Raw genomic sequence first — 22,844 nt, 5'->3', positions numbered from 1 at the left:
GTGAATTTTCGCTACATAGAGAAAAGTCTCTCTCTCTCTCTCTCTCTCTCTCTCTCTGGTAGAGACTTCCACCAGAAAAAAAAAAAAAAAAGTGCTTATTCCCCACCCTCACCCCCATCCCCACAAACCCTGTGCTCTCTGGAGTACCAGCTCATCAGCTCATCTTTTCTCTTTTTCTTTTTTTTAACTTTTAAAATGTTTATTTATTTATTTTGAGAGAGAGAAAGAGCATGAGCAGGGAGGGGCAGACAGAGAGGGAGACACAGAATCTGAAGCAGGCTCCAGGCTCTGAACTGTCAGCACAGAGCCGGTCATGGGGCTTGAACCCATGAACCACGAGATCGTGACTTGAGTCGAAGTTGGACACTTGACTGACTGAGCCACCCAGGCGCCTTAAATCAGCCTCACTCTTAATTGTGACTCTGCCACTGTGTGGCTTTGGGTTAACCACTGTAACCATATTTTCCTGAAAAATGGGTTTAAGAAGCTCTGCCTCCTTCAAGGTCAGGCACCTTGTAGAAGGCCAGTGTGCAGATGTGGAATGAATGTTAATCTGTTTTGTGATGCCAAAGAGAAGAAAGAGACCATGCTGAAGGGAGAGCAGAATCACTACCAGGGTACAGGAAATGAGTTGCTAGGGTCCTGTGTCAAGAGTGTTTCATAATCAACACGCTTGACGAAAGGTCCAAAGGGGCCCTTGGAGGCTGTTCTTGCCAGGGTGTCAGGGATTGCTTCATAGGGGGTGCGGATGAAACTTTCACACACCAAAAAGCTGTAGAAATTCTTTTCCTCTCCAAGAGAAGGTCGTTTCTTTTGAGAAAAAGTACCTTTTCCTGACTTAAAAAGGTTATTTTCTTACTATAAAAGTAGTATCTGTTTGTTATAGAATTAATTACAGAGCTTTTTGAAAATGTAAAAATGCACAAAGGGGTGCCTGGGTGGCTTACACGGTTAAGCGTCTGACTTCTGCTCGGGTCTCACGGCTCTTGAGTTTGAGCTCTTGAGTTTGAGCCCCGCGTCGTGCTCTGTGCTGACAGCTCAGAGCCTGCAGCCTGCTTCGGATTCTGTGTCTCCCTCTCTCTCTGCCCCTGCCCAGCTTATACTCTGTCTATCAAAAATAAACATGAAAAAAAATTTTTTTTAACGCACAAAGAAGGGGAGAGGCTCCTGTAATCACAGTGTATAGAGATCTTCACTTGTAACTCAAAATTGGGATTTTGTTGTAACTGCAATTTTGTATCCTGTTTGGTGAACATTTTCCCACGTGATTAAATATTTTATACAATGGGGGGATTCAGTATACAATTTGTTGCAATTTATTTAACCTATCTCTCACTGAGCATTTGGGATATTGCCTTTGTTTTTGTTTTATTTTGTTCTTTGGTTTGCTTATTTGGGCCTTTTTGGCTGTTACAAGTGCTACAATTAATATCTTTGTTACACAAATCTTGACGCATATCTTTATGTCTTTTGAATTCCTGGAAGTGTAGTTGCTGGGCCAAAGGATATTGGATACATATTATCAACTTGTCTTGTAAGACTGATTTCGCCCATTTGCACTCTTACAGGCAATTTCATAGGACTTCACCGGGGTTGCCGGTATCATTAACTGTCAAAGCCAACCTGGAACTTCCAGCCTGGCCTCTGGTCTCGTTTCACTTTTTCCCGCCCACTCCGCACACCCGCTGGGCGCCCCAACCCCCCTCGGTCCAAGATGGCCCGCCCCTTCCTTATTCTCACTGATTTTGTCCAATCAAAAGCAGCCTTCCCCAGTATCGCCACACGGTTGGTGAGTTGAAGTGTCCGTCGCGCTCCGGGGCGGGCGGAGCGACTTGACGGACGTGGAGACGGACCAGTGTTAGCGCGAGCGGACCGTGCGTGGCGTGCGCGGCGCGCTAGGCTGGAAGCGCTAGACCTGCGAGGTGTGTGCTGGCGGGTTGAACGGTGAGAGGCTCGGCGGCCATGGCTCCCAACGTCCCCGCGGCCGAACCGGCCCCAGAGTGCCCTAAAGGCATACGGGCCGTGCTGCTGGGACCGCCCGGAGCCGGCAAGGGTACCCAGGTGAGCTGCAGGGCCGGGCTTGGCAATGGAGCCGGTGGAACTCCAAGGTCAGGACGGCCGAGGTCCGGATCGCCCTGGAGCGGGACCGTGGCTTTAGGCCTGGGGAGGGGGTGGGGGTGTTGGTAAGGCCTTTGGGAGAGGGTGCAATTGGAGGTCGGGGAAGTCTGAGTTAGAATTAGAGTTCTGGAGGCACCTAGGCTTGAGGTGTCATGTTGGGGGATCAAAGGACTGATTTAGATCCTTTATAGGGTTAGAAGCTGAGAGGCTTTGAGCGGTAGGGTGAGCCTTGAGTTGAGGCATCTTGATTACATCTGAGCGGAGTCAGGGACCCCAGATTCCCTGCGATGTGGGGAGTGGATTGTCCAGGGTTATGTTCCAGGCACCCCGTGTAGGGGAACCTTGCTTGTAATGATTAATGACCAGGCGGAGGAGCATCTCCAGCACGTGGGGCAGAGTGGGAGCTGGCCTGTGCTGATTAGGAGCACTGAGAGAAGTGAGGTATGACCTGCCTGAGCCAGTTAAGTTGGGGGAATGGGAGAAGGTACTTCAAAGTACAGGTAAGAAAACAAGCCCAGAGAGGTCAGGTCGCTTTCTGAAAATAGCAAAATTGACTTCCTGCAGTCTCAAACCTCAGGCACCATGGGGCTCTAGGATAGATTGGAGTCTAAAGTTACCTGCTGCCTTAGCAGACTGTGGGTCCTCACTTGGTATTTGGGCTCTAATGGATCCATAGATCAGGGTTGGGATTTATGATCTCGTTTAAGATTTGGAAGCCCATAGGTTGGATTACCAATGTCCCCTTCCTGCTCAAGGTCCCTGGCATTGCCCGCCAGGCCACAAGTTCTTGCTTGTTCTTAGATCCTAAAGAGGGAATTCCTGAAAGTCTGAGCGCCTAAGTGAATGGTGTTCTGGGGACAGCTCTGTGCCCACTTTTCCTAGCACTTGAAAAGATCTTGTTTTACTCATTCTTGGGACCCCTCTGGCACCCAGAACATAATTTGGCACTTGATGGTGTCGGAAATGGATGAAGGACATAGATTAATGTGGGTGATGAGAAAGGAAGTCTGGAAGATTCAGCTCATTCCTGATAAATGCTTTTTGACTCTGGGCACTAGGTCAAGAACAACCACTTTTCCTTTTCTCTCTATAGCTGGGGCTGATTGATCCTTGGAACCTACTGTTCCCTAATCCTCTTGTCCTCAGTAACTTTGAAGTCTCCTCTTTCCTGTTGCCACCACCATTCATTATTAGGAAACTGCTGCCTAGACTCTGAGTCTGCAAGTCCAGACTCTGCAGACTTTTGCTGTGAGTGACTGAGTATAAACAGGGTAGCTCAAATCACCAATTCTTTTTTCTTAGTTCATATGGAAGTTAATAATTTCAGTAGTTGTGTAATGAGCAACCATCCCAGTGCTGAGACGAGGGTTTTATAGTCTAGCAAGCTTTGTAACTTGTGAGCCTAAATGTTCTCACCTGAAAAATGGCGATATCTATCTTACTTAAACATTTCGTGAACATCAAACATTGAAGGTGGAGCAGTGAACAAGACTGATAGGGTCCTTACTCACGTAGACCAAAAAGTTGACAAGAATATTGGAAGATCATATTATTAATATACATGTGTAAAGCACCCCCAGGTGCCTAGATGATCACCTGGCACATCGTAGGTGTTCAATAATTATTGACTCCCTCATCTTTTTTTTTAATGTTTATTTTTGAGAGAGAGGGAGAGCAAGGGAGACAGAATCTGAAGCAGGCTCCAGGCTCTGAGCTGTCAGCACAGAGCCCGACACGGGCTCGAACTCACAAACTGTGACATCGTGACCTAAGCTGAAGTCAGACGCTTAACCGACTCAGCCACCCAGGTGCCCCTCCTTCGTCTTAATGCCACGTTTCCCTTCCCCCCAACTCGGATGTATTTCAGTGTAAAGGGTAACGTATTCAGGAAGTTTTGAAGAATTTTATACTTATGAGCTGATTTATAAGGGTGTGCGTATGTTGGGGCGTTGGTCAGAGAAGGCTTTGTGGAAGTAGAGGAGAGGTATTTGGGACTTGAGGAAACACAAGTTCTTTAACGTCTGTACACCATTCTTTTCATAGGTGGAAATATAGGAATACTGGTGGTGGTAGTTTTATGGAGTTGAAAAAAACAACAGTGTTCATAAATCAGAGGTAGTGCAAAGTGGCAGCAGCATTTAGCCTACAGATACATCCTAACTTTTTTTTAATGAAGAATTTGAATACCCAAAAGAAGACTGGGTGGCATAGTGGGTCCCCATGTATCCATTATCCAGCCCCAGCAACCATCAGCTGGTGGCCATTCCTTCTCCATCCACTTCTCTGCACAAAGTATTTTATTATTAAAAAAAAATGTTTTTTTAGTGTTTATTTATTTTTGAGAGAGAGAGACAAAGAGCACAAGAGGGGGAGAGGCAGAGAGAGAGGGAGACGCAGAATCCGAAGCAGGCTCCAGGCTCTGAGCTGCCAGCACAGAGCTGCTCGAACCCGCGAACGGTGAGATCATGACCTGAGCCGAAGTTGGACGCTTAACTGAGCCACCCAGGTGCCCCGTCTTCACAGAGTATTTTAAAGCAGCTCCCAGATCTCATAACCGGGGTGTGCTTCCTGTTTTCTCTGCCTGCCCCTGTGCACAGTTTTTTTCCATGTGTCCAACTTATACCAGTTCTTCATGGTCAGGCACGTGCAAGCAGTCAGCTGCCATTGTGCAGGTCAGGCTCTGTCAGCTGTGTCCGTGCAGTGACACAACACCTCTCTAAGACCCACGCTCGTGTTCCCTTTTTACAGTTAGAGAACCTGAAGTTCCAAGAGACAGTTCTCTAGTTTACCTAGGAAGTAATTGGCAGGTCCTGCGTCCAAATGGCTCCAAAGCTCCTGCTCTTTCTGTTGCTGTCTCCTGCCCTGGGTTCGATTTTTCTCCTACCCTGTGCATGTGGTGTTTGATGGTTTTGGTGCTGGAGATGCAGAGAGCAGCCCTTGCCCCAGAGGATACAATATACTAAAATAGTCCCCCTTTGCCCAGTTCTCTGACAGGCCCCGAGTCAAAGAAGTTACGTGTGTTATCTGATTTAATCCTACAACCCTAGGAGGTAGGTCCTGTTGTTATCCATGCCTTTTACTGATAAACTGAGGCCCATAAGCTGTATCTTACTCCCAGGATATCTATAAAGAAGTAGCAAAGGCAGCATTTGAACTCATGACGGATTCTTGAGCAGATTCACCATCTTTCACTGTTCTAGGTGTTGAGGCAGAGATAAACACGCATGCAAACAATGCGTACTAGTACAAAGTACCACGTGGGAAGTATCGGGTGAGTGACCCTGACAAACGCTAGGATAGTTCAGGGTCACAAACGCTAGGGTAGTTCAAGAACCATAATTTGTTGAGAATATTCCATTCTTCCTCTTACCCACTTAGTGACGTTGGTAATACTATCCCCAGTTTATAGATGAGAAAATAGTCTCAGAGAATCACCGGCCTGAGGTTACATGGTAAGTTAAGAGGCAGAGCTGAGATTCAAACACAGGTGTCTGTGCTTTTCAAAAAACTTTTTATTGAAGTATAATATACATGGAGAAAGGTACAAATACTATAAGTGAGCAGCTTGCTGAATTTTCAGTGTGAATTTTCACAATTACATTTGTGTAGCCTACATCCATATCAGGAAACATAATGGTGAAGTCCTTGTGCTCCCTTCCAGACACACACACACACACACACACACACACACACACACACACATTTTCCCCCAGGACAGCCACTAAGGCTCTGTGGGTTGTTACTGTTATTTTCTAATAAGGCCACATAGTGTCATGGGTAAGAGCTGGGGCTTGCCCGCTCTGCTGTTACTAGCTCTGTGATGGTGGGCAGTTTAGCCTCTAAATTTCATTTATAAAATGCAGATAAAAATAGTTTCTTCCTCATGGGTTTGTTGTGTATTACACATACTAAATACAGTAGAACAACGCATGGAAAAATCGCTTGGCATGTTGCAAACACTCAGAGTTAGCTAATGTTGATATGAGTCCTCATCAGAGGAAGAAGGGATAGTTGGGAGTACTTTTGGTGGCAGAAATAGGCTCAGAATTTGCCTGCAGGGAAGGGTAGAGCTTAAACCACTGGAGGAAAGAGAGAGGGCGTTCCTGCACAGAGAAGAGCCAAGGTCCTCAGAGATGCTTGTGTTATGTATTCGGGTGTCATACATAGAGCTGCTGTGTACAGTGGTGCTGGACATACAGGGGATTGTAGAGGTAAATTTGAAGAGCTTGGGAGGATTAGGACGTTTATTGTGGAGGACACTGAGTGCTAGGCTAAAATATTTGTCGTTTTTCCTCTGTGGCACTGAGGAGACATGGAAGGCATCTGAATGTGTGTGTGTTGGGGAGCTGGGGGCCATGCCCAGTAGTATTTTAGGAGATGATTACAACTGCTTATTCAGGAGCACTAGACCTGGGAGTGGGAAAGACTGCAGGCAGAAAGATAATTTCAAGGTGAGAAAACATGTGGGTTTGAGATTAAGTCAGATCTCAGCAACTGATAGTTTCCCCTTTATTTCACTAAGTATCAAGCACTATGCTGAATGCTTTTATATACATCATTTTTATTAAATCCCCATAACAGCTCTGAAAGTAGATACTATTTGCACTCTAGTGATGAAGAAACTGAGGCCTTAAGAAGGCTGCATAACTTGTTCAAGGGGCTACAATGAGGAGATTGTAGATCCTAGTTTCCAGCCCAGATCTGTACCACCAAAAACCCCATCTTGTGCCACTGCCCCAGGGCTTCTCAAAGGGTGCATGGGAGTCCCAGGGTGGTGCCTGAGAACCAGTCAGCTGTTAACTTTAAGGGTGGGCCTGCCTTGGTAATTTTAGCGTGTGCCCCAGATGACTGTGATAATACACTGGAAACAGAGAACATTAAACCGCCATGCTGTCTCCCTAGTGGTTTTAGCCCTTCTTATCCATGCACCCTGGAAGCCTACCCCCTCCCCAGCAGGGTTCTCGCAGAGGTGATGAGCCTATTTCTTGGTCCATGGCCAGTGAGACACAGGTGTCTCAGGGCTTCAGCAGCAAATGTGGTCCAGGGGCCAACAGCACAACCAGGCCTGCAAGCTTCTTAAAAATGCAGATGTGGGGCGCCTGGGTGGCTCAGTTGGTTAAGCGTCCGACTTCAGCTCAGGTCATGATCTCGCGGTCCGTGAGTTCGAGCCCCGCGTCGGGCTCTGTGCTGACCGCTCAGAGCCTGCAGCCTGTTTCGGATTCTGTGTCTCCCTCTCTCTCTGACCCTCCCCCATTCATGCTCTGTCTCTCTCTGTCTCAAAAATAAATAAACGTTAAAAAAAATTTAAAAAAAAAATGCAGATGCTCACGGGGCACCTGGGTGGCTCAGTCAGTTAAGCCTCCAACTTTGGCTCAGGTCATGATCTCGCAGTTTGTGAGTTCAAGCCCTGCGTTAGACTATGTGCTGACAGCCGAGAGCCTCGAACCTGCTTCGGATTCTGTGTCTCCCTCTCTCTCTCTGCCCCTCTCCCGCTCGTGCTCTGTCTCTCTCTCTCAAAAAACAAACATTTAAAAAAATGCAGATGCTCAGGTCCTACCCTATATAATCAGAATCTGCCTTTTAGCAGCACCCCCAGGTGATTCAGAGTGGAAGCAGTACTCTAAAGCATAAGCTTGAAGTTGAGGGGCATACGATTCAGTTATTTCATCAGGCTGCTTCTGTCATTCACAAGTAAAGAGTAATGCAAAAGAGAACGACTATGGAGAGAGATCCTTTATTTATTGAATGCCTACTGTGTGTCTGATGTTTTCGGTGCTGCTTTCATTTTATCCTCACAACTGCCCAATGCAGCAGACATCCCCATTTGACTGGTGAGGAAACCGATGCTGAGAAGTTACGTAACTGGCCCGAGGTCACATAGCTGTTGAGTGCCTTAGCCAGGATCCCTTTGTAAATCCGACTGATTCCACAGTCCATGCTCTTTGCCACCACACTGACTCCCGTGCAGCCAGCAGAGAATGAAGGAGTTATTCTTCTGCCTCACTTGTGTCTTCCCTCGTGGAGTGTTCTCCCACACAGCCACAGCTGTAGGATCCAGTCCTCTGGAACAGCACATAAAGAATCCCGCAGTCGGGGGGGGGGGGGGTATAAAAATAGAACAGGTTCTGTGGTTACAGCTCTTCTCTGGTGTTTTCATCAGCCTTTCGCCTTGAACAAGCCTGATCTCCAAAATGTTCCCCCAAGTGAATTTCAACAACCACGGAAAAGATTGGCAGAAAAGCTCAGTTCTCTGGGTCTGCGGCCACCACGCCAGCCTGGAGGACCAGGTTTTCCACTGCCAGAGGGTCCTCACCCTCACTGGTTTTCTGAAGGGTAGTTTTTAATGCCTTCTTCAGCTGGACTCCATTGTGCTATGAAGTTGTTTCTTTGCTTGAACTGAGTCAGCCCATGAATCACAAGAAAACTCCCAGTGAACTGGTTTGAATAAGAATCCAGCCATACTTAGGGGCGCCTGGGTGGCGCAGTCGGTTAAGCGTCCGACTTCAGCCAGGTCACGATCTCGCGGTCCGGGAGTTCAAGCCCCGCGTCAGGCTCTGGGCTGATGGCTCGGAGCCTGGAGCCTGTTTCCGATTCTGTGTCTCCCTCTCTCTCTGCCCCTCCCCCGTTCATGCTCTGTCTCTCTCTGTCCCAAAAATAAATAAACGTTGAAAAAAAAAAAAAATTAAGAATCCAGCCATACTTATTTTATAAAAGAGTTGAACCAAAAAGCTAAGTGTCAAGCTTCTTGAACTGATTCCTTTCCTTGTAAGTTCTGCAGGGGTGGGGGGTGCCACTACAACCAACGTTGGACTGTCCAGAGTGGCTTCCGATTCTCGTCTTTATTCTGACGTATTGTCCACCCAGCCAGGAGCTCACAGAAGACAGGGTCCGTATCTCTTGTTTTCCTGGCTGCCAGCGGGGTTCTTGGAAGAGGCATCAGTGTTTTCTTTTTGTATGAACGAACATGGAATCTGGGCAGGGGTTACAGTACTAGCTAGTTGCGTACTTACTATGTGCATGTGCCATTTGATCCCATCAACCCAGTGATGGAGGTACAACTACTGTTTCCATTTAACTTAGAGGAAATTTGAAACTTAGCAAGGTAATACCATTTTTCTCGAGTCACATGCCATTGGTGCCTGAAACCCAGGTATGTTGACTCTGAATCCCAAGCCTTTTTGTTTTTAACGTTTATTCGTTTTTGAGAGACAGAGACCGTGCGAGCGGGGGAGGGGCAGAGGGAGAGGGAGACACAGAATCTGAAGCAGGCTCCAGGCTGTGAGCTGTCAGCACAGAGCTAATGCAGGGCTTGAACCCGCGAACCGCAAGATCATGACCTGAGCCAAAGCTGGACGCTTGACTGACTGAGCCACCCAGGCACCCCTGAATCCCAAGCTCTTAACCAAAAGGCTATACTGTCTCCTAAAACTACTATGTAAGTGTGTACTGTTTGCCAAATACTCTTCTTATGCATCCTGTCTGATCCTCAGAGCTACTTTCTGAAATGGGGCCTTTTTGCCTTCATTTTAAACAGATGAGGAAACTGAGCCCCTGTTACTAACAGGAAAGGAGAAAAGCCAGATCTGCCTGGGGGAGACCTGCACTCCACCCTGCCCCAGCTGCCTCCCAGGCCCGTGGCCACAGTACTTGACACGCACACATTCATTCCTTTGGCAAATGCTCATTCAACACATTATATGCCAGGCATTGTGCTGAGTGCTTTACATACATGAACTCCTTTAAACTTCACAGCAGCCGGGGTGCCTGGCTGGCTCAATTGGTAGAGCGTGCAATTCTCGATCTCACGTTTGTAGGTTCAAGCCCACCTTGGATGTAGAGATTACTTAAAAATAAAATCTTTGAAAAATAAAATAAAAATTGGGGCACCTGGGTGGCTCGCTCAGTTAAGCATCTGACTTCAGCTGAGGTCATGATCTCATGGTTCATGGGTTTGAGCCCCGCGTCAGGCCCTGTGCTGATCGCTCAGAGCCTGGAGCCCGCTTCACATTCTGGGTCTCCCTCTCCCTCTGCCCCTCTCCCACTTACACTCTGTGTGTGTGTCTCTCTCTCTCTCAAAAATAAAACATTAAAAAAATTTTTTTGTTTAATAAATAAACATTAAAGGAAATTTAAAAAATAAGTAAAAATAAACTTCGCATGTCCTGAAGGACTGGTACTGCTGTTTTTATTCTTCCCATTTATGAACTGAGGCCTTTGTGTCAGTAGTGTGTGTCTAGTGGAATTAGTGGTAGTAGCTAATATTTATGACCCGCTTCTTGTGTGCTAGTTGCAGTTCTAAGTGCTTTACATGCCTTACGTCATATAATTCTTATAACCCTATAATCGTATGTTACGTATAATACAAGGTGCTCTTATCTCCATTGTAGGTAAGGAAGTCAGCGTTTGCCAGGGTTCACACACCCAATGAGTGACAGGGCCAGGTTCACACCCAGGCAGTCTGATGCCACGGCCTGCCGTGTTAACCCTGTCTTGGTCTTTGTCTTCCCCTCCACAGGCACCCAAATTGGCTGAAAACTTCTGTGTCTGCCATTTGGCTACTGGGGACATGCTGAGGGCCATGGTGGCTTCTGGCTCAGAACTGGGAAAAAAGCTGAAGGCAACTATGGATGCCGGGAAACTGGTAGGTTTGGTGGTACCAGTGAAGGTTGATCTTCCTGCGTCTAGATCTGCGCTGCCTGATTTGGTGGCCCCCGGCCACATGTGACCGTGGAGATTAATTTAGACTTAATTTACCTGAAAATTCAGTTTCTCGGTCTCACTCTCCACACTTCAGACGTTTGTTAGCCAGCACAGGTGTTTCCATCACTGTAGAATGTTCTGTCGGACAGCCCTGTGCTGTGGGGTGTTTTAACAAACCGGCACACTTTATGAATGTTTAGAGGAGCGAGTTTCTTGGTTCATTCTGAATTTGTGACATGCATTTTATTCACCATATTCTTGAGGTTCCTTTGTGCTGATGCATTTTATAATACCCCCAAGTTTTAGAGCCAGAAATTAAACTGCCATCCTTAGGCCAGAGCTCAAGCATGTATCCAAGAGAGGACACGGGAAACCACAGAGTGTTTTAACTCTATTTTTGCGGCTCTGTGTTCCTGTGTCTCTAACAGAGGAGTTGCTTGGCGATTAACAAGTAATTTTTCCTACTTGGAGGATATAATAGCATTTTCTTGGGGCTTTAGTCCAGTTGATCTAATTGGACAATTACAATCTATTATCTACTAAATCTTCTTTGATTAGCACCATAGATTAGTTGGAACTGAGTTATTCTGGGACCTGGCCTCCGGGAGTCACCTTCAGAAGTCATTTTGTGGAGCACCTGGGTGACGTTGGTTAAGCGTCTGACTCGATTTTGGCTCAGGTCACGATCTCACAGTTTGTGAGATCGAGCCCCCACGTCCGGCTCTTCGCTGACAGCGTGGAGCCTGCTTGAGGTATACCACCCCGCCACCCCTGCACATGTGCTCTCTCTCTCCCTCTATCAAAACAAATAAATAAATAGACATTTTTTTTTTTAAAGTCATTTCGTACTTGGCCCTCTGGTCTTTTCATATCTTAGAATGTTCGTTGAGGAAGGCGCTGGGTTTTGCCTTTATCCCTGAGATACCTCCTGGTAGGCTTTGAGATTCGGTAGCCGTATCCGGTGGTGCCCTGCCTGCCCACCTGCCCCTTTACTTCTAGCTCTTTCCCTTCGTGTTTGTGAAATGTTGAGTTAAGCTAGAAAGCCGAATATTTTGGACTTTGGGTCTTGGCAGAAGATCTTGTACTGAGAAAAAATTGGGATATCGCCATGAGATTACTTATCTCCGGCCTTTACTTAGTCACACAGCTCGTACTTTGTCCCCAAGTTCACAGCTGGTCCCGGGAGATAAGAGCATTGGCTACCAAGATGGGCAGCCTTCACTGTCATACTGGTAGAGAACTTCTCTTTCTATGAAAGCTCAGAAGGAAAACCAGTTTTCAAAAGCTGGGAGGGGTCCTCATTGGGGCTTTTAGAGAGGCTTACAAGTCTGTTGGGCTGGAGCCTCACTTCCTTGGTTCTGACCCAGTCTTGCCAGTTCAGTGACCTTCTTTGTTACCTCATGTCCAGGATGGCCTGGCCCACTTAACTGTTAACCTAATGAGAACAGTGAAATGGAAGGTTGGTCCCTTTCTGCATTTTGGTCAACACCCTCCTCAGGTGAGCACTCAGCCATAAGCCCTCACCTTTTTTGTGCTTTGAGGACAACTGCTTGCTGATGAGCTGTTATCTGGTGGAAAGGATTCTTTTTCTTTTTTTTTACGTTTATTTATTTTAGAGAGAGAGAGAGAGAGAGAGAGAGAGAGAGAATATGTGAGTGGGGGAGGGGCAGAGAGAGAACCCCAAGCAGGCTCTGCGCTGTCAGCTCAGAGCCTGCAGCAGGGCTTGAACTCATGAACTGTGAGCTCATGGCCTGAGCCGAAGGCAAGAGTCAGACGTTTATCCAACTTAGCCACCCGGGCGCCCCAGATGGAAAGGATTCTGATTAATGTCTGGAGAGGGCCTCAGGGCCTAACACATGGAGTGCTTCTGTTCAGGTGACAGCGAGTGGGATCCTCTTCTTCACCCAGATTATACAGGAAAATCTCAAGGGAAGAGAATGTGTATATGGCAGCCACAAAAATCACGAAACTGAATTTTCCAAATGGAGCCATTCCACATTTGCTCAGATTTTTGCTTCTCTGGGGCCACAAGAATATGCTGTTTAGTAATCAGGTTGTATAGACACAAACTAGTGGGCCTGGAGATGGGCTCATGTCATGTAATTAACAGATTTCAACCCATGGCTGTCTTGTTCTTGACTTCCAGGTGAGCGACGAAATGGTAGTGGAGCTCATTGAGAAGAATTTGGAGACCCCTCAGTGCAAAAATGGTTTTCTTCTAGATGGCTTCCCTCGGACTGTGAGGCAGGCAGAAATGGTGGGTGCCTTGCATTTTGTGTCACCGTTGCATGAAGATGAAGGCTTGGCCCTTTATCTGTTAATTCCTTTGAGGGAAATGGCTCCAATCAAGCTCTGGTAGCTTAGGTGGGCCACATACTCTCTTACAGCTTGACAGCCTCATGGAGAAGAGGAAAGAGAAGCTTGACTCGGTGGTTGAATTCAGCATCCCAGACTCTCTGCTCATCCGAAGAATCACAGGAAGGTATTTGTCCTCTGAAGGTCCCTTCTGGTCCTGCCTCCTCAGAGCTTCGTCAGACCACCAGAGCTGCTTTTACCGGACCCCAGCCGTGCAGCTTAATGCCATTTTAACATGCATTGGTCTCGTTTGGTGACATCCACTGATGTGGTGGCGTGGGATGGGGATATGTGGAAAGAAGAGCAAGGTATTTGAAATCAGACAGTGTCTCAGTCCTGTCACCTTTTCACTCCGGCCCTAGGCAAGTTTCCTAGCCTCTCCACGGCTGGTTCCTCCTACATAGAGTGGGGTTAATACCACCTGCTGCGAGGAACCGTGGTGCATTTTGGATACCATGAGGTGCACAGTTCAGAGCCTTGCTTACAGTAGGTGCTTCCAAAATACTACACTCCTTACATGGTTACTTCCATTTCAGGGCTCTTTGAAATCTGCTTTCCATTGGAAGTTGCCATACCTGGCTATAGGCTTTGTATTAATTGTGAAAATAATATGACCACCTACGCAAAGTTTAGGAAATGGAGGAACATTTTGCTCCTGGTACAGCCGTCTCAGCCAAAGGCACTATTTCTTTGTTACATGTTTCGTTTTAAAGTACTTGTTTCTTGGGGCACCTGGCTGGCTCAGTCGGGAGAGCATGCAGTTCTCGGTTCGAGCCCCACATTGGGTGCAGAGTTTACTTAAAAAGAAAAAAAAAAAAAGAATATATAAAATCTTTAAAGTACTCGTTCTCAATATTGAACAGAGAAATGTTTCTGTTTCTGTTTCTGTTTCTGAACACATTTGCTCTGAAAGGTTGCCACTGCTTTAGGCTACAGTTTCCTCTACCCTATTTCACTGTCCACTCTGCCATCTGCTTCTCGCCTTCCAGAAATATGTGGGAAGCTCTCAGCCACTAATAGACCTCCCATTCTCATCTTTATCGTGGGCTATGGCTTTTATATCCCTTGTCATTTTATCGGAGTCTCAGGAAGATGGTCAGCCTACCAACTTGAACCAGACATCCGTAACTATTATTTTTAATTGCTGCACAGTATTTCACAGTAGATGAGCCATCATTTACTTAATTGTCTCCTTATTGTTGTACAGTTGTGGTTTTTTTAGATGTCTACTACTAAATTGATGCTGTGACCGTCATAGTACATGTAAATGTTGGGGTTTAATTCGAGGGAAAATGCTTTCTTGCAAATTTTATGGCTTTGATTTCCTAATGAGTTTGGACATTTTTTCCATGCGTCTGCAGTCTGTATCTTCATGGAGAGAGGCAGACATGTAAACAGACAGCAGAGTGAGTGTTACAGGTGTTTTCCTGAGAGGCTTTATTAGATATGGTGGGATCCACCTTATATTAATTTTCTATCCAAATGTCTAGGTTTCACGTTTCTAGCTATTCCATAGGCGCCTTCAGTGCAGGAACTTTTGGGTTTTTGCATCCCCACTGGCACAGAGTAGGCAAAGTTGATGCAGGCCTACAAGTGGTAAGGTTGATAGGAAGACACATTACCAGGGCTGGGGGCCCTCATGTACAAAGCAGATGTTAGCAGTTGACCCTGGGGTCCTTTGCTTCAATCGGCCCAGCTTCCTGAGTGCCTGCTCTGTGTGCGGCACATACTAGACTCAGGGGCAGGGGACTAGGCAAGGGTAAGGAAGAACAATATGCCCATCCCTGACCTCAGAGAGTCTATAAGCCATACATGGAACCCGAGCTGTTTAGCACAGTGGGTAGTCCTAAGGAGCAAGCCTGGGAGCAGGGAGGAAGGGCTTCATAGTGTCAACTTGACCTTCCTGGGTAGAGGGGATTTCAGTGGGGCTTCCTGGGAAGGGAGTAGAGGCAGGAATGAGTATAGGTTGCGGGAGAATGGGGCTAGTGGCAGAATGTCTGTCCAGAGTTGGAGGAATGATCTGGCGGGCTGAGTCGTAGAGTGAGCGCTATTAGAAAGGCAGGATAGGGCTTGACTGGGGAAGGTTTGCCAAAATGAAGAAGAGGTAGATGCATCAGGAGTCTTGGGATGTTGGTTGGGTTGTTTTGTTGTTGTGTTTGTTTTTATTTGTTTGAGAGAGAGCGAGTGCAAGTGGAAGAGAGGCAGAGAGGGAGACAGGATCTGAAGCAGGCTCTGCGCTGACAGCAGTGAGCCCACTGTAGGGCTCGAACTCTCAAACCACGAGATCATGACCTGAGCCAAATTCAGATGCTCAACCGACTGGGCAACCCAGACGCCCCCGTGAGTTGTTCTTAAGCTGTGAGGTGTGGCAGAAACAGCATTGTAAGAACATTAGTTTGGCCCTCGCATACAGGCTAAATTGGGGGAAAGGAGAAATGGACAAGACCCACCTAGGAGCCTGATTCTGATCCACACGTGAAGTTACAGAAACTTTCAACTGGGGTTGGCTGGTGGGGAACAGAGATTCTGAACAAACTACAGGATTGTTGTAGAGGATGAAGAAGACTCAGTCTCTCAGTTTGGGGGTGAATGTTGTGATGTGACCCACTCCCTCACAGAGGAGGGGACAGGCCAGGCCAGAATGTAAAGGCGTTTCCTTTAAGTTCACTCTGGATCAGTGGCAGAACTAGCACTAAAAGCCTGCTTTCTGCCTCCTAGTCTGCTGCACTGATGGTTGGAAGAAAAAAAAAGTCAGGATCTAGTCTGTTAAATACAGCTCTTATTTAAACGTGACATAAGGACCCCACTGTAAATATCTTTTTGATTAGCTCTGACCTCACTTCTGACAATTTTATGAATCATTATTTTATTTCTTGAATATGTATGGTTGGTGGATTTTGGTTTTAACTAATTCAGTGTTGGCTCTCTAGTATCCTGATTATTCTACCAGTTGGCTCTCCTGATGTCTCAAGCCATCCCCATTTTGTGGATGAGAAAACAGGCATCTGAAGTGTCACACTCAAGGCAGCAGTGGCTCTAGAATCCCAGCCTTGATCCCCTTCACAGTGCCACCCCCACCTCTAGGTCAGGCTCAGTGGCTCTTAGAGCTGTTTTGGTTGGTCCTGAGACCAACCCCACTTTGAGAACTTGGACTTTCTTTTTTTTTTTTTTTAATTATTTTTTTTTAATGTGTATTTATTTTTGAGACAGAGCATAAACGGGGGAGGGTCAGAGAGAGAGGGAGACGCAGAATCCGAAGCAGGCTCCAGGCTCCGAGCTGTCAGCACAGAGCCCAACGCGGGGCTCGAACTCACAGACCGTGAGATCATGACCTGAGCCAAAGTCGGATGCTCAATCGACTGAGCCACCCAGGCTCCTCCAGAACTTGGACTTTCTTTCATTTCCCCTCTGGGGAATAAGCCATGCATTCCCCTTAAAGTGAAGTCCATGTGCAGGGAAGGAGCAGAGTGTTGTATGTAACTGGAAGGCTGGGGGAGTCCAAGTAAGCATAGTGATGTAGGCACGTGGGGAGGAAAAGAGTCGTGTGTGCTGCAGCCTGGCTGCTGTGTGCCTTGTGCTTTCCAGAAGGTGAAGAATCACGGTCCACGTCTCATGCCCGCAGCCCTTCCCAAAAGGAAAGCTGTAGCTGATACCAGTGGCCTCTCCCTGGGTCTCCCAATGGATGCCATTCCCCAGTGGAGGCACGCAGGGAACCTCTCCAGCGACTCCGGTGAAAGAGGGCCAGACCTCCTGTCACATGATAGCACGTTCAGGCCACTCAGTAGAGCTTCTTCACCCAGCCTCACCTTGCCCCCACCAATGTTGTAAATGGACCACTTGGCCCTTCAAAAGTGTGCTGTCATTAAAATTCACTGTTACGTTTTACAAAGGTGTCTGCCCAGGCTTTGATAGTCTGACTCAGACTTACCTTCCCAACTCAGCTGATGTGGTGAGATATCAATCCCCTCAGCCATCAGAGTGGCTGGGCAGGCCTGGATTCTTCCGGAGGGGCAGGCACCCAAGTACTGTGTATTTTGTTCTGCACTTGCCAAGAGGTGAAAAACGTTGGGAAGTTCTGGTTTAGCAGACCTTCACAAGGAGAGCAGCCATCAGTTAAATAAGGAAGTCTTGGTTGGCACAAAATTGGGGAACCAGATAGGTGCTGGCTGCCAAGCAGTGTTTGGCCTGCCTTCTTCCCTTCTGAGGTTCTTGGGCTCCTGTGGTGTAGCCACTCCTGGTCAGGAACATGGTACAGATGGAGTGACCAGCTTGATTTTCAGTGCCAAATAAATGTTTATTCTTGGGCACCCCGTGACTGGTCGCGTCAGTGTGTCTCCTGGTGCCAGTATTCATACTGCGCTCTGATGCTTGGGTTGCCTTTTATCTACACGATGCTGGAGGTGTGCTGCACCGACTAGTGGTGTTTGCACCTATAGGACACGTTGTTCCTGTTGCACCTTCCTGCTTTTTATAACCAACTACGATAGAAAATACGGTTAGGTTCTCTGTCCTCTGTCCTGCCATAGCACTTTGCACAAATCTCGATTAAAGGATTATCGTATGTACTTTAGTTTTTTTCCCCATTGTCTCTCCCACTAAAATAAGCACTGCTTGTGGTCAGGGATCTTGACTCGCTGCTCTGTAGCCTTGGATTCAGCGTAAGGCCTAAACCAGACTAAGCACTTAGTAAATAAATGTTTGTTGGGTGAATAGAATGAATGGCTGTGTGAGACCAGCACCGAGTTCCTGATGAGTTAGGCACTTAGGCCATCCTTGGCAGCCAGACACTCAGTGACCATGTTAGGTCAGAGTAGAAAACGTAACTCCTTACGGTGTAAGCTCTCCTGGAAGCCCCTTTACCTTCCCAAGCAAGCGATGCCTACAGCTGGGTTCTGTGCTGGGCACAAGTCCTCACATCTGGCTTCTCTGTCACTGCTTGTCAACTTGGAGACCTCTGGGGTGCGGGGATACTTTCAGGCAACCTGACTCATGTTCATCTGCTGTCTTTCAGGCTGATTCACCCCCTGAGTGGCCGTTCCTACCACGAGGAATTCAACCCCCCAAAGGAACCCATGAAAGATGATGTATGTAAACTCAGGGCAGGAAATTGCCTTTTCTTTCCTTCCCCTCTCTTCCTTTCTTTCTGTTGTTTTCTTTGTTCTTTCCATCTTCCCTTTATTCCTACCAATATTAATAACCATGCAAAGTATCACTACTACATAAATCACATGGGCTGTGGCTCATCTATCCAGACAGCACCTCTCCAGGTGGTTTATTGTTTGAGGTAGATACCAGCACCGGCTGCTTCACAGTGCCCAGTTTATACCTGTCTTTTGTCCAGAGCAGCCCCTCTCTGGCATCTTGGTGGCCTAAATGGTCGACTAATGTCAGGAGAAGGCTGCTTGGAAGCCTAGAAGTAGAGCCAAGCTGGGAGAACAGTATTGAAGAGAAATGTGTTGACTGGTCCTACTTCAGAAGAATGTCTTCTTCTGGTGACTCTGCTGTATCCTACAGAATCAGACTATTTTGGCTGGATTAACGTTGCTGAGTTCTTAGGACAGTCTTTAGTTGCTTAAAGATGTAAAAGGGAGGGTCTCGTATATGTTCACAGTAACATTTGCCATAGATAGTCCATTCTGTCTGTTTTAGAACATGCAGTAGGAAGAATTTTCTGGGTTTGCCTTTGTCACTTGAGACAAGTTTGTCAGGTTATACAGGTTTCAAAGCTATAACGTCAGCTTAGTCACATTTCACAGGGTTGGGAATTCTGCCATTCAGAGCTCTTTCTCGCTTCACCTGCCACTCTCAGAATGGTGATGGCCGACACCCTAGTAAAAACACCAACCACTTTGGTGACTGAAGTTACAATTGCGTATTCTCCTGGTCCCAGGGGCCTCTGACTTTCCACTTCTGATCCTGGAAGCATTTTTCTTGAGGGTGAACAGCCTAAGCAGAAGCTGTGAGAGATAGGCCTTGCCCGTCTTGCTCCCTCAAACCCCTTTCCTCATGCTTGCTGTCTCAGGCTCCCCAACTTCTCTGGACGGGTTGGTCTGTTCCTGGGACCAGCTTGCCAGGAGTAGCAAAGGTCTTTATAGTTCTCTAGTGGGGGGGAATCTAGATTGTCTGTCTTTCTCTCTGATGGACTTGGGGATCAGACAGCATCGCAAATCGGCATCCGGCATCAGAGAAGGAAACCTTGCTAACCGTCCCAGACTTTCATTGCCCTCTTCCTGTTCTCAGATCACTGGGGAACCCTTGGTCCGCCGATCAGATGATAATGAGAAGGCCTTGAAAATTCGCCTGGAGGCCTACCACACTCAGACCACCCCACTGGTGGAGTATTACAGTAAACGAGGGATCCACTCTACCATCGACGCCACCCAGACCCCCGATGTCGTGTTCGCCAGCATCCTAGCGGCCTTCTCCAAAGCCACATGTAAAGACTTGGTTATGTTTATCTAACGTTGGGTCCAAAAAAGGAGTTTCTGTCTTCTTCCTATCCCTGTTGAGGGTGTGGTGGGGGTTGCAGAGCAGGCAGAGGGAAGCTTCCTCAGGCCAGAAAGAATACCATCTGATGTATTGATTAAAAAAGCACTTGCCTGATGTATCGTTAGTGTGTGTGCAACTCTCATCTCATCTGTCGTGTGTGTGTGTGTGTGTGTTGGTTTTAAGTACGTGGACACTCTTCTTTCTTTCTAAGATACAGACAAAGTTGCTTTATCAGCTGTTTGCTTCTTTAGCCATACTCTTGATTTTTTTTTTTTTTTTTTAACCAAAGTAATTTAAGTCGGGTCTCTACCAGGCACCTCAGTTCTAAAACCTCATGGTATTTATTCCATCTCCAGTAACTGAGTGGAAGTCTGGGATCACGTAAAGTACTGCAGGGCCAAAGTTCCTGATGGCAGATTGTTGGCGGAGAGTTCTGCTTGCTTTCTAGCCCCACAGTGGAAAGCCACCTGAGTCAGTGTGTGGCTGTGGATCATTAATTTTGTCCCTAAATGGGAGGCAAAAGGCATTTACGTTACAGATTCCAGAAATTACTGGGAAAGGATATCACCATAGAAAGGTCCAAGCCAAGTCGGAATATTTTTGTGATCTGCATCACAGTGCTGTAAAGTAGGGATCATTTGGGACCTGTGTTTGAAAAGTGAATTGTTGCCAAAGAATGAAACCAAGCAGATGGTCCTTTTGAATTCAGACTGTCTTCTGAACATCCAGGCTGGGCATCTGAGAACAGCCAGTTCACTTCCCAAAGAGAGACCAGGGTAGGTTTGTTTGTTTTCATTTTTAATGTTCGCCTCAGTTTCCAAGTATGAACAAAACAGTAATTTGGAGGTGATCTATTCTTGGCCTCGTTTTTATTAGAATTTACTCAAACCTGGTCTCTCCAGGATATGAAACCCAAATCAGATGTGTCCCTTTTAAACTCAGACTCTCTCCCCTCCAGATCTAATCCTTCACCCCTGACTTCATGATGGTGGTAGCCACAAACTCCCCAAGAAAAGATCACCCAAAAATAAGACCACCTATGACAGTAACCAACTTGTATTCCTAACTTCAGCTTCTCAGCTATCAAGCATTTCCTGAGGTCCATGCTGTGCCTCTTGAGCTCTGGTTTGATTTGTGGCAGACAGATGAATTCATAGACTGTTAGGGGCCACAAAACAGTGGCCTCTGGAAAAGCCATTGGAAAACCAGGGGCAGGTCCAGTATATAATGCCACCTGCCCCAGCATAATCTGCCGACTTGGTGCATTGGGCTCTAGAGTCCCCGTCCCCATCTGACCTGAGTCTCCTGCTGTCTGTGGAACTGTCAGAGGGCTTGTCCCCTGTCCATCTGGAAGCTGGGCATGGGTATGTGGCCATCTTGCTTCCCTTTTGTCTGGTTCAAGTGAGTGCCTGCTAGCTGTGCTCTGCCTTGTTTCCCTGGCTGTCACCTAACCCCACCCATTCAGAACAGAAACCTAGTCTGTCACGGGGCATTTCTGGGAAGCATATGACTTCAAGGAAGAGGAGTGAAACCAAAACTATGAGCTGTGTCTGCAGGGGCCTGGAGTCCTCTGGGTGAGGGTGGCCTCATAGGCCTTGGAGTTGATTCCCCTTTCACTGGGGACAGTTGCAGGCACTCGGCCTCAAAGTTGAGGTCTTTGAATGTTTGCTAATTGGATGTGCATGATCCTTGCTCAAATATTTGTCACCCATCTGTATACATTCACATGTGCATATTTGGGCTGCTGATGAAACTAGATCCTGTGGGACACATATGCCCTTTTGGGGGTGGTTAGGATTTAGAGTTTTGCTTCCTTTAATTACAGAGCCTTAACCTCGGCGGGCATGAGAGCTTTCTCCTGACAGAGAAATGTCCAGTGTTTGATGCATTTGGTTGCTGGGGCATGCATGCCAGCCTTCCCTGATATTTACTTGGTTTTTAAAAACCCATTTTGTTCTCTCTTGTTTCCTCTCTGTTTCAGCCTAGTAACAGAAGGCCAGGCGAGACTGCACCACTGCTCATCACCCCACGGCGTGATCCCTGCTCTTAGGTGCTGGGCGGAGGGGAGGGGTGGTCAGGGTGAGGATGGAGAGGGAAGAGTGGTGAGGGCCCAAAAGGAGTAACAAAGAGCAGCAATGTGGTAGTGAGGCCATCTCCTTGACACATAATAGAGGAGTCTGGAAGAGTACAGAGGAAGGGGGAAATTAAACTGATTAGAGTGTATAAGTAGAAATAGGGAAGTGCAGTATTGTTTCTAAGAAATTGAAGTTTGATTTACTGTGGATTCGTGACAATATTTTTTAAAGCCAATGCCCTAAGACCTCAACTTTTATCTCAGAACCTCATGGGCTGCCAGCCTAAGAGTGCAGGAAATCAAACTGTTCTGTCTCTCCTAAAGCTTGGAACAGACAGGGTTTGACTATTGACCCTGACCCTGGTTCCCCGCACCATGAGATCAAAAGATCATCTCCACATGGGAAAGAGATGGGGGGGGGGGGGGGGGGGGGGGGGGGGGGGGGGGGTATGGGGTTCATGGGGGCGGTGTGCTCAGCCAATCAAGTTTACTGCAGTTGTGGGGAAGGCAGGGCTGGTCTCCCTCCTTAAGAGTGCACCACTGTTTACCAGGCCACCCGTTCTTACGGGTCAGCTCTCAGCAGCCACCCAGCATCCCTACACTCTTGCCATCTTCCATCCACAACGTGTGAAGGGACTCTTGTTAATAAATGAACAAGTGTCCTAAGCAACATCATCCAAAGACTGTCCTTACCATCCTCAAATCCTGTGACTGGGATCACTCGTCAGCACTGTGATGTATTATTTTCAATGAGGTGCCTTTCTTAACTGACCAAATGCTGCCTTGTTTGGCCACTAAGTCAATAAAGTATGTTAAAAATTTGTATCCCATGTTGTGGCATTTTTTGAGAGGATCTCGGCTAGAAAGATGGTATTGAATTCTGAATCTGGCTTGGAAGCGCCTTCTTGTCACTAGAAGTCACGAAACAGGGAGGTCCAAGTGTGTGCTCTTAGGATGAGCCGCACCCTCTTGAGCCTCAGTTCAGATGCAGGCTTTCCTTGCACCGGAGGACAGGGCAGCTTGGCTTAGTGGAGACGGCGCTGTGCCTGGAGCTCGGAGGATGTGCAGTGAATCCCGGCCAATCATTTACTCTGCTCCTGTTTCCTTG

At 47.2% G+C, this 22,844-nt stretch overlaps 1 protein-coding gene across 3 annotated transcripts; it reads left to right on the top strand.

The window, feature by feature from the left end:
* Positions 1-1,906: 1,906 nt before the first annotated feature.
* On the top strand, positions 1,907-22,561 carry AK2 (adenylate kinase 2). Of its 3 annotated transcripts, XM_030323648.1 has the most exons (7): positions 1,919-2,061; positions 10,634-10,759; positions 12,965-13,075; positions 13,206-13,300; positions 18,185-18,257; positions 19,414-19,609; positions 21,644-22,561. In XM_030323648.1, exons 1-7 carry the CDS (start codon positions 1,963-1,965, stop codon positions 21,646-21,648), a joined length of 705 nt encoding a protein of 234 aa, XP_030179508.1. In that variant the 5' UTR covers positions 1,919-1,962; the 3' UTR covers positions 21,649-22,561. The 3 variants fall into 3 exon arrangements, with proteins under 3 accessions (XP_030179509.1, XP_030179507.1, XP_030179508.1); XM_030323647.1 differs by lacking the exon at positions 21,644-22,561 and having other exon boundaries at positions 1,917-2,061; positions 19,414-19,786; XM_030323649.1 differs by lacking the exons at positions 13,206-13,300; positions 19,414-19,609; positions 21,644-22,561 and having other exon boundaries at positions 1,907-2,061; positions 18,185-18,256.
* The last annotated feature ends 283 nt before the right edge of the window (positions 22,562-22,844 follow it).

This window comes from Lynx canadensis, chromosome C1 (assembly GCF_007474595.2).
Source record: "Lynx canadensis isolate LIC74 chromosome C1, mLynCan4.pri.v2, whole genome shotgun sequence".
In the NCBI taxonomy this organism is placed as follows: Eukaryota; Metazoa; Chordata; class Mammalia; order Carnivora; family Felidae; genus Lynx; species Lynx canadensis.
Note: the sequence above shows the minus strand (reverse complement) of the source record. Positions and strands in the feature narration are given on the sequence as shown.